The sequence below is a fragment of the Haliaeetus leucocephalus genome, unplaced genomic scaffold (genome assembly GCF_000737465.1).
Source record: "Haliaeetus leucocephalus isolate CR32 unplaced genomic scaffold, Haliaeetus_leucocephalus-4.0 Scaffold138, whole genome shotgun sequence".
NCBI classification, from domain to species: domain Eukaryota; kingdom Metazoa; phylum Chordata; class Aves; order Accipitriformes; family Accipitridae; genus Haliaeetus; species Haliaeetus leucocephalus.
Genome location: NW_010972574.1, coordinates 2,126,187 through 2,143,541, shown reverse-complemented (window position 1 = coordinate 2,143,541; position 17,355 = coordinate 2,126,187). Strand labels below are relative to the sequence as shown.

General features: G+C 42.0%; 1 protein-coding gene across 1 annotated transcript in view; it reads left to right on the top strand.

Annotated features, from left to right (window-relative positions):
* LDLRAD3 (low density lipoprotein receptor class A domain containing 3) overlaps positions 1-16,643 on the top strand; it is an 85,338-nt gene extending 68,695 nt beyond the window's left edge. The window contains exons 5-6 of the mRNA XM_010586030.1: positions 14,252-14,597; positions 16,271-16,643. Coding sequence (XP_010584332.1) covers positions 14,252-14,597; positions 16,271-16,526 — 602 coding nt within the window. The 3' untranslated portion in view covers positions 16,527-16,643. The remainder of the gene's footprint in view (positions 1-14,251; positions 14,598-16,270) is intronic.
* The last annotated feature ends 712 nt before the right edge of the window (positions 16,644-17,355 follow it).

Sequence of the window (17,355 nt, the reverse complement as noted above, 5' to 3'; positions counted from 1 at the left end):
CCTTCCCCAACTTCTCCAGCGTGGGTCCTTCCCGCGGGCTGCAGTTCCTCACAGACTCCTCCAGCGCGGGTCCCTTCCACAGGCAGGGGGCAGTCCTTCCGCGAAAGCATGCTCCCGCGCGGGGGCGCCGCCGCCATTTTGGGGGACATCCGCTCCCCCGCTCCCCCGCTCCCCTCCACGGGCTGGGGGGGACAGCCTGCCGCCTCCCCGCGGGCTGCGGGGGCATCCCCTCCTCCTTCCCTGACCTCGGGATCCGCAGAGGGGTCCCTCTCACATCCCGCTCCCCCGACTCCCTCACGGGGCGTTCGTTCCCCTTCTGAAATCTCTTCTCCCAGAGGCGCTCCCGCCGTCGCTGAGGGGCTCGGCCTGGGCCAGAGGCGGGTCCGGCTCCCAGCCGGGGCAGCTTCGAGCAGCTTCTCCCAGGAGCCGGCCCTGCAGCTCCTACCCCGCTACCAAACCCCCACCACACAAACCCAAAGCAAAGGAGAAAGATGTAGAGTTGCACAGGTGAGCAAGAGGTGGAGGAACCATCCTGATTTTCAATACCATGAGGCAAGAGTCAGTGCTGTACACAGTGATGTTAAGATCAGAGTCAGACCCTTAGTTCCCAGAGGTCCTTTTTATGGGGTCCTTATCTATAGAAGCAGAAATTAGCTGAAAAATTAAAGAAAAATGGTTTGTAAATGGAGTAGGGAGTCGTGAGGAGCAAGTGTGTGTATGTGATTTGTTTAGGGGTTTTATTCAATATTTTCTAGACATTTGGTATGTTCGACTTAGTCTAGAACCCAGTGTGATTAGGCTCCTTTTTTAATTTTCTTTCCTGATAAGTCTTTAGTCAAGTTTTTAAGCTGATACGTAGGCATGTTAAATCAGTCTGTCTTGAATGTATGGATGCCATAGATGGCTTGTTAAAATACCACAGAGTGCTGGGGAGGACAGTACTGAGTTGCTCAAGGATAATTAAGTGCACCTTAAGAGTAAAACAATAAAGCTATCTCCTTTATGATAGTAAATAAAAAATAAATAATCCATTAAAGTGTGTGTGTGGAGAGCAGGATATGGCCCATGGAAGCCAAAAACTCCCGTTTCTGATCCTAGCTGACAATTTTTAGCTCTGCAACTTTAGGTGAATCATTTTATTAATTTAAGCCTTGCTTTTTAGGTAAGGAGTAGGTTTACCTATCTTGTTGGAGTATTGTAACATTTCTGTGATTTGTCTGTAAATACTTGAAGGAAGAGTACTATAAAAGAAATAGTATAGTTAGTTTTTGCATCTGTACTATAAAGGTGTAATAGTAAATGTTTTTGTTTCTTTCTGTTTGAAATTAGGTAAACTTCTTAACCTTTTTTGTTTTAAGAATGATGTTTAAAATTGTTTTTTTATGTGTGTGTGTATGGAAACATGTGTCAGCTATTACCAAAGATGCTCTCTAGAAGCTTTTCCCACATGATGTTATTCCCCAGCACATAATTCTATATGGTCACCCAGCTTTTGTTTAAATATAGTCACAAAACATCATTTCAAATATTTTCTCTTCTTTCTGTGAAGGTGTCATGGTTTAACCCCAGCCGGCAGCTTAGCCTCACACAGCCGCTCACTCACTCCCCTCCGGTGGGATGGGGCAGAGAATCGGAAGGGTAAAAGTGAGAAAACTCGTGGGCTGAGATAACGACAGTTTAATAGGGAAAGCAAAAGCCACGCACGCAAGCAAAGCAAACCAAGGAATCCATTCCCCACCCCCCACGGGCAGGCAGGTGTTCAGCCATCTCCAGGACAGCAGGGCTCCAGCACGTGTAACGGTGACTTGGGAAGACAAACACCATCACTCCCAACATCCCCCGTTCCCTCTTCTTCCCCCAGCTTTATGTGCTGAGCATGACGTCCTACGGTCTGGAATATCCCTGGGGTCAGTCGGGGTCGGCTGTCCCGGCGGTGTCCCCTCCAACCCCTTGTGCCCCCCCAGCCTGCTGCTGGTGGGGTGGGGGGAGAAGCAGAAAAGCCCTTGGCTCTGGGTGAGCGCTGCTCAGCAGGAACGAAAACATCCCTGTGTCACCAACACTGTTTCCAGCACAAATCCAAAATATAGCCCCATCCCAGCTACTGTGAAGGAAATTAACTCTATCCCAGCCAGAACCAGCACAGAAGTGTATCATTAAATTTGTCCCCTGCATCTATTCCCTTTTACCCTTGTCGCCTTTAGTTCCAGTCTGCCCAACAATCTAAAAATGAGTCACTGAGCTTAATTTTTATAACCCATGGCTATTATAAATACTTCAATCATCTCTCCTCTTAATCACCTTTTCTCAAGATTGAATAAATCCTACTTTTTTCTCTCTTGATATTTAAGCCCTGTTTCCTCATTTATCAATCTTTGTTTCTCATGCTGTACTCTCACCAACCTAATTCTGTCTGTCTTCAAATAAGCTGGCCCAAATAGGATGCCAGTGTTCAAATGTGGTTTCACTGGGATTTTGTAGAATAATGCAACAATATGTTTAATGTCCTTCGCTTGTGATAAGCCAGTTTTCTATTAACCTTCTTTACCACTGTTATGCCTTAGACCAAGATTCTGTGAATAAAGGTTCATTCATGTGACACATTAGCTAATTCAGTGCCTTTTAAACTATGCTTAGCTGTACTAATCATTATTATTTGCCTCCAGTCTTTCCATGCAGAATGTGAACTATAAGTATGCTACCAAAAATCTCTTCATTTGTCCTTGCATACAGTAATTATCTTCACATAGTGATTAATAATTTATGATTCTTGCCTCTTAATACAAATTTTAAAATACATTTTTTCTTTCTTCCATTGTACACATGCTTTTCATATCAAGAATTGCACAATTCAATATGACTAGTTCAGTCAGTCAGCCAGGGTCAAAGGGAAAATAAATGTTTCCACAATCTCTGTGGAAACAAAAAGCAAGACTGCATCTTCAGCGAGAATAAAATCTGGCACTCTCACATTCATTAGGCTGTGTTTGTCAGTGCTGAATAAACAACATTTCATCAAGTGCAGCAATTTTCTTCATTCTGTAATTAAAGATATTTTTTGCTTAATTTATTTATATGAAAACTTGCTGAAGTGAGACCAAAATTTTTATAATGCATATGTCAAAAAGAGGAATGAGAGTTCTGGATAAAGTCCCAGGTACTATAACAACTTGATTTACTGTCTGAAATGTTATGCTGAGTCCATCCACAGAGGAAAGCTATCCAAGTTTCCTCTGCACATCGAAGGAGGAGATGAGCTCCTTCTTCCTTTATGAATGCATGGTTAGCTTCTAAGGCTTGTAGAATTTATAGATTTGTCAATGAAGTATGAACTTCTACTGAACTTGGTGGTAGAATGGGATCGTGCAACAAGTGAGATATAAAATTCTTTAAAATAGGAGATCCATCCTCACTGTTAGAGAGGGTGGGTTTGGTCTTTTTTCTGTTTACCTGAAGACAGGCTAGGTGAAACTAAGGCAGGTTTGTCAGCTTACTTGGAGAAATAACCCAAATTTGGGGTTTATGGGGTGTTTTGGGTCATTTGATTGACAGGGGTGGAGGTTTTGGGGGGTGGTTTTGGTCTGTAGGCCAGCATATACATTCAGAACTGTGTCAGAGCTCTCGGGGTACCTCCAAAGAGGTGTCTAGACCATTGTTAGCTTGAGGCGATCTCTTCCAGCACTTCCTTATCCTTGCCACATAGCAAGGTGCATCTGACACCAGAGCTACACGTGTGGCTTGGGAAGTTGATAGTAAGTTGTTGTGGTGCTTTGCCTTTGGGAGTATGTGGTTCAGATTCAGCCTGGCTTGTAGTCACTTAAAATTTGTAGGCTTTTTTTATATTCTGCAGGAAAACTTTGGGAAACTCTCCTGAGGACATAAAGGGATGACAGTCCCTACGATAAAACCATCAGAGCAGTCAGGGTAACTGGAAATCTAAAGGCATGGAGTCAGGTGGTGCTACTACTGTTCACTTGCAGACAAAGGTAGCAGCTCTCATCAATTAGATGTATGAAATAAAGCTGTGATCTCTTGTGTTAGTAGTTTGGGACACTTTCTTGCAGCTTTTGAAAGCACTGAGTTTGTATCGCTGGTCAGAGCAGGCATTATTTTGATCCTCTTTCATTTCAAACTTCTGTATTTAAAAATATTTAGAGCTTCCTTGCAATGTCTTCTTCAGCCCAAACAACCTGGATTCTTACAACCTTTCTTGGTAGTTAGTGTCCTATGGACATGTGATAATTTATGCTGTTCCCCACCAAGCTCTGATTCATCTTTGCTTTTTTTTAAGTGTGATGTCCTGAACTGAATAAATACTCCAGCAGACACCTTGCTAGGGCTGAGTACTGTTGGGGTTGCATTTTTCACTGCCAGTTAACACCCTATTCTCTGCTGGCACCTGACTACATGTGATCCTGACCATCTCTGCTATTTTCTGATCATTTTGAATTTTAATCGTGTCTAGCACGGTGCTTGTGTTGCCTAACAGCAAGCTGAATAAGCATATTCTCTCTACTTTGTCATTCAGGTAGTTATTGAATAGTATCAGATTCAGAGCAGAGCCCTTTGGGCCCCCCTGAAAAGCTTTCCATTTTCTAATGAACCACTGGCAGCCACAGCCTTTGCATGGCTCCTTCCCACTCCCTATTTTCAGTGCTGTATTTTCTGATCAAGTGAGATTTTTAGCAGAGGATGAAAAGGACGGGTTTATCTTCTTCCTGGTGTTAATGCCTTCCAGATGCTCATTGGTGTCCCATTTGTGTACACTAGCTTTCAAATGCAGCTTTTTTCCTTTTTTTCTTCTTTGCATCACTTGCTTCTCTTTTTTTTCTTTTTTCTTCCCCCTCGCTTTCTCTGGCATTAGATAGCCTGTGTCCTGTGATAAGGAAGACCAAACAGGGCTATGCAATAGTTACTTTCACAACCAACTGTTGTCATCGTTGCTGTTGTGGTTTATGCTTTATTACTTTTTTTATCATATTAAAGCAAAGATTTAGAGTTTGATTTGCAAACAAGTATGATGTTTCTTAAGACCTTCCTGAAGGTATAACCTGAACATAGTGGAGCTACTGAGGCCACAGTTTGGCAAGATTTCTTGCTGTTTATACTGAGTTTACAGAGCTTGTAGCTGGAAGGAAACGTTAGTTGGTATGTCAAACAATTGTAATGCAAAGTCAGGATAACTTTAAGAAGCAAAGCATCTCACGATGTAACTTCACGCAGGCTCTTTCTCTGGTGGAACCAAGCACTGAGCTCCATCTTGGTTTGAACTGCGCATCTACCCAAATCCGCTCAGTCATTGTGATCTTGCTTTCCTCTCCAGTCTCCTTTTGCTTCCCAGAGGCCGAGCGGGCAGCCTGCAGGGCTATTGCTGGAATGGATTTGCCTCCTGTTTCCTCTGTTGCATCCTAGAAGCAGTCAGCGAAGGGGCGCTGGGTAGGTATGAATGGATGGTGTGAAATGTGACCCTAGGAAAGGGATTAGGGGACCTAGCAGGTCTTGTCTGTCTCTGCTTTCTGGTTTGATTCTTTTTTTACTCAAGATCACAACCTGCTAAATCATTAGGACACCATCTTGAACAAGTGAAGCTATGTGGACTGCGTATCTGACACCATGTCTTCCTTTTCACAATTCTAGAAAAAACCAGGATTGATACTAGTAATATATAAGACAGGGCATGGACTTTGTACTAACACTTCTTCAAAAAGCAGAGCCATTAAAAAGCCATACAGTCCTTGAATGATTAGACTAAATTTAAAAGCTGATCAAAAACTTACCTCATGGTATATATCTAAATCACACTTAAGCAGTATTTCTGGCCAAGTGTAGCTGACTGCAGGTTCCGTAAACCCTGCACCACATCTCTTCAAGCCATAGTGTCCTTCTTACACACCAGCTGTCCATACCACTAATGCAGCATCTAGGAAAAAGGTAGTGTACACATTCTAGCTGAACAGTATGTGTCTCTTCTTACCGACTTCCACAATAAACTCTGTAAAAATGCTATTCATCTGTCTGTCCTGTACAGCATCCCACATTCAGCTTTTTCCAGACGTTCTATTGAAATAACATGTATTTTAGCAGGCATGTAGATCACCCAAGATAAATTGGTAACAGTTTTGCAATGTGGTGTAATTTAGTTTCAGCGTTGATAGATGATAAAAGCACAAGCATTTCATCCACTGATTTTCATTTTAATTAGTTTACTTTTTGGTTTGAGTTGGGTTTTTTCCTCCTAGATATTCAAATGATTCCAAGAAATGTTGGCCAAGCATGTCATGGAAACTTGGATTCTAAACTCTCAGGGAATAGGAAAGGTAAAGCTGCCCATGGCCTTTGACAAATCTATTTTCCTTCATGCTTTTCACTTGAAACTGCTTAAGACCTTTCAGAATTAATCAAGGTAGAGCATGCTTCTGCACTGGCAGGGAGCTGATACCATGTGCAGGCTCTTACCTACCTCAGAGCTCTGATGTTCCAATTAACCCTTGCAGAAGACAGGACAGTGCACTCGCACATAAATTTGCCAGTGTTGCCACGGGTATTTGGTAGAAAATATATTTGTTATGCCATTAGTTAAAGGAGTGAAGATAAATCTGATGTTGGAGACTAACTGTGAGTCTGCTTGCTTCTTGCTGGTTGAATTTCACAGTTCTGTTAACTTTTCCATTAAAACATTCTTTTGTTTTAACTTTCAAGACTCTATAATACTACTTATTAATTGTACACGACAGATTACACAGCAACTAGGACTTTTCCTGCCGTTGGGGAATACTGTTTGTGACTGGAACGAGGCAAGATTAGAATATCTCTTGGGAGATTAGGGGGAAGGAGCAGGCTGCGGTACAAGATCAGTGGCTGTTACTCCAACTTAGGCACAGCGCTTGCACTGGGTCTAGAGCCTGGGATGCTGCTGGTAGTCATAGGTCTTGGCAAAAGCACCAAGAGCACGTTTATGCTATGAAGACAATACAGTTTTTCTTTCTTTGAAGCACGTTCTTGCTTTATTTTATAAGCTTGGTCCACCAAAGAGTCTTTCAGTGGTGCTGCTATTTGAGATTTTCATTTTGTAGAACAGGTTTAATTTAGTGACGGGGAGGACGATGATAGTTGTGGGAGCCCCTAGAGCTTTCAGTGCATCAGGCTCTTGCTGAATGGCATCCTCCTGTCATAAAATGTTATGAGAAGTGTATAGTAGCTAATTTCTTGGCAGTCTCCTTGATGGTGACCCTCCATTTGCAAAGGAGAAAGAGGAGACAAACAGAACGGAACCCCTTTATTTAGAGAAGACAACTTTATTAGGAGAAAGTTCATCCTTTTTATGTTCTGCCCCTGCTTTTGGGCTTAGTTTCTGTACTGGCTGTGAATTAATCAAATTATACCACTAGCCTTTTGGGCTATCACGTGTCCAGGAAATGCTGCTTAGATCAATGTCGGAGTCATCCTGAATTGCATTTGAGTAACACTTTAATTTCCTCCTTGGCCTCCATCCAGCTGTCAAGCCTGGACCTTTTGTTTCCGTGCTTGATGGCAGATTTTGGCTTTGCAGGTTTTTACATTGCTGCCAAGTTAATTTTAGAACTTTAGTTGCCATGGCTACTGCTAAGTATTTCTTAGTTCTCTACTTACTTGCTCAGTTTGCTGCTTCCCTTTTTTTCTTTCTTTCTTTTTTTTACATTTAAAAGGAGATGTGTGAAGTGCATGGAATAATTATCCTACCCTGCAGAAGATAAAAAGGAGGGCATGTGAGAGGTGAGGCTCTTGATCTTCAGTCTGATGACTCAGCTGCTCTTCCAGCCACAAAGACTTGAAAGCTCTGCTCTTGGAACACATGGTCAGGATCAGGGGTTTAAGTCTGGGGAGGAAGGCACAGGTAACACACTCATTCTCATCCACTGAATGAGACGTGCTGAGACTGCTGCTAATTCTGCTGACTAATGCTGTCTTGAGGTTTATCTGTGTCTTGCTGGCTAGTTGTATAGACTTGTAACTATATATAGTTCCAAGTCTTATGCTTAGCTTTAAATTCTTCGGAACAATGGCTGTCATCTTGCTCAGAGCCTATACAGTACATTACACAGAGAAATCCTGTTTCATTACTGGAGCTCCAAGGTATCACACTAATACCAATAATGATTAAAAATCCTATATGTGTGGATGGATAGATAACAAGTTCTCCATATTGAGATGTCCTACTCTGTTTATGCAGGTAAGGTCATGAATGTCTTTTCAGTCATCTGAAAGAATAGGCAAAGACAGAGCACCCAGTGGTATATAGATTTCTGATTAATATTTGAAATATTAATTTGAAATATTTGCTTTTGAGGAAAATGTAGTTCTCGTCAGTACAGAATAGCTTGGGAGAGTGTCCTGACAGCCCAGGAACATCATTATCTAGTTCTCAGGTGGGGATAGCAGGGCAGGGAGCCAGGCAGAGGTGGAGAAAACGACCTGACAGGCAACTTCAAGAGCTGGGAATAGAGTCACTCTCTGCTCCAGCTTCTTAGCTCGAGGACTGTGCTGGCTGCTGCGGTTCTGGTCCATGGGTATTAGGGATACTTGTGATTAGCACAGGGTGAAAGAAATACAGAATAACCTGGTGCCGTTTTAAGTCATGACATCTGTGCAGATCAGTATTGTCTGGATGTGAAGCCATCACTGTTTTAGACGTACCTGGAAGGAGCTTGGGGTCTCATCCTGCTGCTTTCCCAGAAATCTTATCCATTTACCAAGTACCTGGTAAGCAAAGATGTAATCATATTGTATTACTTTGGCCAATTCCCATAGATAAGCTCTGTTTAGTATCTGTAATGCCTCTATTAACAAATCTCTCTTCTGTGCCTGAAATGGAGAAAAACAAAGCAGGGTAGAAACATGCTTTGAATGCAGTTGAAAACAAATCCTTGTCTTGGGTGTCTAAGGGAAGTATGAAGCTGCTTGGGGAGGGGAACAAATGATAACTGAGCATGAAACTCCATGAAGACAAGGTGCTGTGCTGTCCGGGCTGGATCTTGTTTGTAGCTTGGAGAAGGGCAGCAGGGAAAAAAGATAACTGCATTAGAAAGGACATCACCAGAATAAAGAATATTCTGAAAGTCCAGTGCACAAAATCTACATAAGACTTGTTTTATTGGGACATAAAATCATCAAGGATGAGAAATTTAAGAGCTTTTGGAGACTTAGCTGGATGCCCTAGGAACTCCTAGCACAAAAAGTAAATAATGTGCAGAGGCTCTGCCTTGTCTCTGTTTGATTTTTGTCGTCTTTAACATTCCAAGCTGCAGCTCTGCTCTTTAACCAGCTGGAATTTAAATGTGTTACAGTAGCGTCTTTGTTGGAGATGGACCGTGACTCGTGCTCATTAAGGCTACAGATGTCTGCTCAGATTATGTATTTCAAAAGCTTTTTCTCTGACTAATTGTGAAAAGCCAGGTTTGAGCAGAGGATTGCAAAAGATAAAATAATAGCCCCTCATCCCTGTGTCTGGCTGACTTAATGCAGTTACTCTCAGATCTTTTTAAAAACTTTGAGACATCAAATTTGTTCTCAGTCAATAAGATAGCCCTCTGAGCACAACCCGTTATGTTTTCTTTATCAGTCTTTTCCTAAATTATTCACAAAGCTTTTTACACTCCAAAAATCTCTAATCTGCGAATTCAGCATTTCCCAGATAATAAGGTTTAATAGGCATACGTGGCATTGATAAACTGTTTGTATGTGGCATGATTAGAAAACATAGATCTTCTTAAAGGGGGGGAAAAAGCATGAAGGAATAAATACTCCATGAATTTAAGCTAAATTAGCTTGCCCACTCGCCTTTTTTGTAAATTTGCATTTACTAGCAGAGCAGGCAGAACTTTTTAAATCTGCCTGGATAATACCTGCTTCTTCTGGGAGAAGATGACTGAATTATCAAGAAATTCAGTTCAATGACTTCTGTGATGTGTAAACATTTGCTGAAAGTTACTAGAGCAGAACTAAAGAGTTGTGGCTTTTTCTCTCTAAAGTAAGTGTGCGTGTCCAGCTAAGATTTTTTGGGTGTTCTTATATCTCACCTTCTCCCTGTTACAGTGTGCACAAAATGGATAGAGGATCATCGGGCAGTCTCAGCTAGGTACCTGTCATTCCTTTCCACACCTATGTATACTCACCTGGCTCTACAAAAAACCCAGAATGTTACCAAGGAATTACCAAGAAGTTATTCATTTCAACATGATCAGATATACAGTAAGATGAAGAAAAAACTTGATGTAAAAGTCTCTTGTATGCAAAACTGTCTCATAGTTCTGCTACTTTTGTTTTAGCTGTGCTATAGAGCAGTTTTCTTGCTGGAGCATTATTTTGGAATACCATTAAGGGCAGTTCATTTCTTTTCCTTGAATGGGAAGTGCCCTCTCTAGGGCTACAAGCCAAGCAGTGCTGATATGAAACTAATGTTACCTGAGCCTCTTTTGTGGGTTTGGGTTTACTGACTGTGCTAGAAAAAGGAGGTTAAATGGAGGTTGGTCTTTCTTGGTTTAAACTACACCACAGCAGAAGCAAAATACCACTGGACTTCACTTGCAAGTGTGTTTTGCTAGGGGACCTTAAGTTTGTGTCTTCTTGACCCAGAAAACCCACCTGTAAGGCAAGAATAAGGTTGTTATGGTGGTGGAAGACGACTTTGTTTCAATTATAGCTGAACCTTCCCAGGCAGAACTCTGTCTCAGAGATACGGTGCGCTCCATGTCTGTTCCTGTAAAGGTATAAAGACGATGTGTGTTTAGGGAGCGGGATTCTTCACATGGGGAGAGAGAGTGTCTCCATGCAAAGTACTCAACGCTGCCCAGGGCACAAGAAGGAGCACTTGACAGATAAACCAAATTCTTTCATCTTCACAGGATGTATCTCTACTCCTCGGTGCAGCTCCATGTTAGAGACACACAGGCTAGAACTAGCTGAACTGATGGAGATGCTAATTCAGACCCCAAAAGCCATATTGCTGTGTTGGCCAGTTCAAAGGCTGCACCAGATAGCACTATTCAAACCAGCACCTTCACAGCTATACTTCTGGTTCAGAGATCTGTACACAGACCTGTAGTCCCTGGTGTAGGCATGCTCTTAGCTTGCTCTTGTTCTCAGAGATACAGTGAACTAAATTGGAATGCAAGCAACAGATCTAAAAACCTGAAAAGGAATAGAGAGTTACAGGTAAACAAATGCTGTTTCATTAGCCACAGTAATCCCAAAGCTCCAAAACGGCACATTAACTGCAAATTGACCTAAAATCTCTGCAAGATATGTGGGTGGTTGTGGTATGAAAAGGATCATAAAACCAGATAAAATAGATGTTTTGTTTCAGACTGTCCTAAAGCTGGTCATCAGATCCCGTCTGACTTTCGACACAATATTTTTTCTTCAGCAATCTGGTTAATCTGTTTGGATTTATGGAGGCTTTTTGCGCAGGACTTGGAGATGCTATCCTAAACAGGTGGATAACCTTAAAAGTTTTTAAAAGCAGTTGACATATAATTCACTTCTCTCATTTTTCCACTTATTAAAAAAGATGGAGATTATAAAGAGAAGGGACTGTGCTGCTGCAGAATGATCCCATGGTAACTAATTAGGTCTCATCAGGTCTGCAAAGGCATCCTATTCTCAGTCTTATGCCAATGTGCTGTAACCAGTGAGCCAAGTTGGATGAAAGTCTTGTGGTATTTTACTGGGATGTCGTAATATATTTACCTTCCTTGCACTGAAGAATTGCGGGTAGTGGTATTCATCCATGGATCATTCCTTGCAAATAAACTTGTTGATGTTTGCATAAAAATGATCTGCTTGTCACTATACTCCCTATGCTGGCCCTTGTCCCTGATATGTGACATGAATTCATTTCTCAGCTGGTGAATTTAGGGAATATCACAGCAATATGTGATGAGCTGTAATTAAAATTACTAATGCATGTCAATTCCTTTCCTCCCTTCTGTTTTGATTTATATTCTTCATGCAGACTTTGTTCACTTTACTGAGTGAGCTGGAGACCTAGTGTTGACTGGTAACAATGATTTCTGCTTTCTTTCCAACACAGTTGCACAGGGAAATAAATTTAGTAAGGATCCTCACTGAGGTGTGACACTAGGTATCAAGAAAACTGTGCGGCTTGCAGCTGGCCTGCAAAGCTCTGGTCTGTGGTTGTAGTGGCGTTATCAGTAAAACATCTATTTAAGAGTGGTAGTTTTCATAGTCAGTAGCAGGACCAATAATCATGTTCTCTTCTTCCTGGTACCTTCTTTCCCATCTCATCCCTTCTTACTAAAATATCTATGAGTTAAAATGGAGATGTTTAAAGGATTAGCCATTTTATGTTGTATTATCTTACCTAACTAATGCATAAGTTATTTTTAGTGATGCTGGAAAATGTGGTTTGGTGTTTAACCATGGAAGTGAACTACCAAAATCAAATAGTGAGAGAAATACCCAGAGCATCTTGATGCAGAACAATGGGTGCTTGAAGAAAGCTCTTCTATTATGCCAGACACAGTTGGTATATATTTCATTATTTTGCTGCTAGAGAAATTTGTGTTTCAGTTGCAATTCTGAGTGACCAAAAAGCAGTTTTAGTTGGTAGGTGAAAGAAAGGAAAATGGTATGTTAAGATTTACTGTCCCAGCCTTCTGCAGTAGGAAATGAAGAATTTGGATGGATAGTGCTCTTGTAATTGTGTGGATTTTGGAGGTCAAGGGGTTGGGTTTGTTTTGTTTGTTTTTTACTCGGCCTTTTGTTTTGCTTGAGGTAGATGAATGTCTTGTGTCAGAATAGTAGTTTTCTTTTTGAGGCTATAGGAGTTACAGCCTGCACAGAAATAGAAATTCTCCCCCAAAAAAGAAAACAGTACTCAAAGGCTGTATGACCTTGTGAACATGGGGCTGAAATGGAGGCGGGGGAACACAGTTCTGCAGTGCTAGCACTGGCCTCAAGTGTGGCAGAGTCGCATGAGTGTGTTTATGCCATTTTGCTTCTCGGAGCCTCTTTCCTCCTTTGCATTTTGTTGCCTTTTATTGTGTTTTCTCATAAGATTTGCATGCAGTTCAAGATCTGTTCAGATGTTGTCCAAAGTCATTATTCCATTAACTTTTTGCTTCTCTGGGCTCAGAGCCCAAGCAGGAATTCCTTCTCCTGTATCATGACTCCGAACAAATCCAACTGTAACTTCTCTTACAATTCTCGGTAACTGCCGATTCCTCAGTGCCTCCTGCAAATAAAACATATGCTATATGGTATCTGGAATACCTTTTTTGATCTGGTCTTTTCATCTCTTCTCATCATCCCTCTAATTCTGCTGTTTAGGGTCGTGCTTCTGCTCCTGCTCCCTGCCACTCAGTGACCATTTCCATTCCCTTTACCATTTCCATCTCAAATTGAAGCTCACTTATGTGATCTTTTCTGGCCTCAGTGCAGCTCATGTTTTTCTTTTCCTCATCTTGTTCTATCCTAACCTGTTTTTTTTGGTTGGTTTGGGGGTTTGGTTTTGTTTTTACCATTCACTTCTTTCACGGCACTCTTTGCTTTTAGACTTTCACATCTCTTACTGGTATCACACCTACCAGACTTACATCGCTGTTTTTGCTGTTCCAACACCCTTTCTTTTTTTCAATTTTTTTCCAGCAGGAGGTCTCCTGATCACAAACATCCAACTAACCACCCTCTACTGAGCAGCTATCTATATTTTTCCCCTGTACCTCTTTTGGACTGTTAGATCTGTGGATCACAGGATGTAGTTGCTGCCTTTTTTGATAAACTCCATGTAAACTTTGACTGCACTGTAAGTTATCATTAAAAGTAAAGATGAGGCCTTTTACATCTCTGATTCTAGTGTGCTTTGCTGGGTACAGCTGAAGTACTGTGCTTATGCCTCGGAACTGGCTGTCTCACCTCTGGAAATAAAAAGTTGTGACTGATAGGTAGGGATGGGGGAGATACTCCCATGATGGTGCACATGCATCCTACTACACAGTGTGTATTTTCCTCTTTCCCAGTTTGTGTCTGCCTTGTGGTTTATCTGCTGGCACTTACCGCGGGTGAGGATGGACTGAGTGGTAGTCAGCCAATCTCTGATTTGCATGCATATGCTTTTAATAAGCTAATTTTCCACAATTCAAAGAAAAAAGAAAAACTTGCTTTTGTCACACCATGCGTTAGCAGACCCCACAGCACAGGTTAAGAGCAGTTTTATATTGAAACAAATCTCAGGCTTCCTTTTCCTTTTGTCTTGCAGAGGCCGGCAGCGGCCAAGATTACGTGACCTCAGAAAATCAGCTGCTTTACTACCCTAGTATTACCTACGCTATAATTGGTAGCTCTGTCATTTTTGTACTTGTGGTGGCCTTTCTTGCCTTAGTCCTGCATCACCAACGGAAACGCAACAATCTCATGACCCTGCCAGTGCATCGACTGCAGCACCCTGTCCTGCTGTCCCGGCTGGTGGTCCTCGATCACCCGCACCACTGCAGCGTCACCTACAACGTCAACAACGGGATCCAGTACATGTCCAACCAGGCCTACCATAGGCCAGTGGACCTGGACTCTCCACCATCCTATTCAGAGGCTGTGCTCGACCAAAGGTATGTAGGGGAAGGAGCTAATTCTGTGCTCACCAAAGTTTCACACTATTGCTTGCAGCTCTGTTAATCTGTGCTTCCACTCCCCATTTATCCTTATCACTGCTTTTGACAGAAGCACAGCGCTGCAGTTTGGTCACGTGCATAGGGCCAAATTAGGGCAAATCTGAGCTCCGCCTGCATATGAAAAATTCATGGTCCTCAGGTCCCCTTGCTGTTTACTGGTATTAAAGGGATTTAAGGCAAACTTAAGTCGTGCTCTCTTAGCACCTGTGGTTGGTAGTAGAGACTTTGAGGATGGCAGGAGAAGGCAAAGAAATGTATCTCTTGTCTAGTAGTGATATCCTGTGCCACTCTGGAATCAAAACATGAAAATTACGTTTGGAGTTTTGCCAAAAAACAGCTAGGTCACACTATTTTTAAAAAAATTACCCTGGTCATGTGTGATGTGTATATAGAGATGAGACGTCTTCAATTCTTGCATAAAGAAATTTTATGGTCCCTCTGCTCTGCACTACTTTCCCTTTAGCAATAGAAGAAAAGAACAGGACTCTGAAACGGAAAGCGCAGTTCTTATTTTAAATAGCTGAAAGCGCTTTGAAGTTTTGTGGCTGGGTGTGGTTTGGGTTATGACGTTTTTGTAGTTATGACACTGGTTTTATTTGTAGACAATTAACCTTTGTTTTAACCTCTGTCTGTAAAGTCTTTCCAAACAAAACTCCTAGACTGACATTCTCTGTACGTAAAAAGGGCACGGTATGAACTCTAATGATCCAGATTGTTCACTGTCACCCTGTCGGTATTTTTTAGTATGAACTCTGGGATCTAAGAATGATAGTATAATCATTTACATTCCTATTCTCTGCTGCATTTGGCAGCAGCTCCCTTGTCTTAATGTTGACATTCATAATAATGATTATCTTTTCATTAGTAAGGACAACTAAATAAGCAGCTGTCCAGATTGTAATCACTTCTCACCTGAGCTGATACAAACCATCAGCAATTTCAGAGCTAATTGCTCCCAGGACCTGTTATAAATCTGCTAAACCCTTCAGTCCCTTTAATTGTTTACTATCAGAACCAAAAAACAGTTTTCCTGAATCCAGTACTCATCTCGTCTGTGCCTGCTTAGCAGTTGCTCTGCATGTGATACCATGACAGCAGAAGTGATTTGTCATGTGGAGAATTCAGTTCGTTATTTATTTGTAGACTGTAAGCCATTTATCTCTGTCACTTAATGGGAGGTTTCCTCAGAGCTTTCTTGTGCTCACAGCATTATCCATAGGTGTAAATCCACTACATACCTTATTTCTTTTAAAGGGCTTTCTCAGGTTGTGTAAATGTTACACAGGAAAAATTCTTACCTCTTGCAGCCGTCTTTGAGGATAAGCTGAGATTTGTTGGAAGTGCACACCCATGAAAATCGGAGTGTAGAGTATTAAGCAGGATGTAATTAGCTATGTTGCATCTTGACCAGAAACCTTGGTGCCCAGTGGTGGCGTGGATGTTTTGGAATGACCTGAATAATGTAAGCAGGTCTGTTTGAGATCTCCTGATAGATGTCATCATGGAAAAGCTAAGAAATACTGTTTGGTTTTTTTCATTATTGGAAAACTATGTACTTTCTTCCATACCACTGTTTTCAGTAACCTCTTACTATGTTGTGTATCTTACAGCAGACCACCTTGGTTTGACCTTCCTCCACCACCTTATTGTTCTGAATCCCCTAATCAGCCAGATCTTCCTCCTTACCGATCTCGGACGGGAAGCCTGGTGAGCACAGACACCCCGATGGCAGGAAGCCCTCTGGGCACAGCCGACAGTTGGACAAGAGACATCCATGACAGCATGGATGGCCACAGAACTCTTCTTGAGAGGACAGCAGATCAAAGCGATTCTCTGGTCAACCACATCGCTGAAAGAGAAGTGTAACCGCTCCGGTATATGGGATGGGCAGGAAGGCATTTACTTTTTTGAGTCCATGTGGGTTAATCTGCTGTGGCTAATAGTTTTCAGGGGGACATGTGCCTGAATGATGACTTGATTTGAATCCACACTCAGTTAATATTTGAATTCAGCATTTTGGGCTCATCAAAGACAGAGATGTGAGAGCTAAACCTAGAGTCACATCAGCTTTCCGCAATATTGCTGCGAGCAAGTTCCCGTTCAGACTAGTAAGAGCAACATCAGTGCTGTGTCAGAGAACTGACGTGACGTATTTCTTGGACTATTTACTGTATATGAATGTATATATGTGCATGTATAATATATACAGATGTTGCACACAAAAACTGTGCCAGAAGTACTTTTGGTTTTGGACTGCCTCCTGTCCTGTCGACGTGTGAGCTCTTTCTTCTTACTGCCTGGTGCCAGCTGGTGGTCACTGAAGCCCATCAGATGTAGTCTTTCTGCTTGGAGGTCTGGTGCCCAATGCTAGCTCACTGGCAGTGCTCAAATTGCAGAAAATGTCCTACTTGACCCTTCTCCTCATGGCCTGGAACATTCTCACTGTGAATGTAATTTTTAAAGTTTAAGCTTGTGAGGATGCAACAACTCTAACTGAGCAAATGAGGGTTTTTTCCCAGATGCTAATCTCTAGGCCAAATTTGCATGGGTTTTCTCAGGAACACAACAAAGGTTGGCTTATCCGTCAAACTTCAAGGCTGAGTATAGAGGCACTGAAGCTTCTCAACAAAACAGCACAAGACTTCTTTTCACGTGTGGCAAAACAACATCACTCCATGTGTTCCTTCTTAAATAA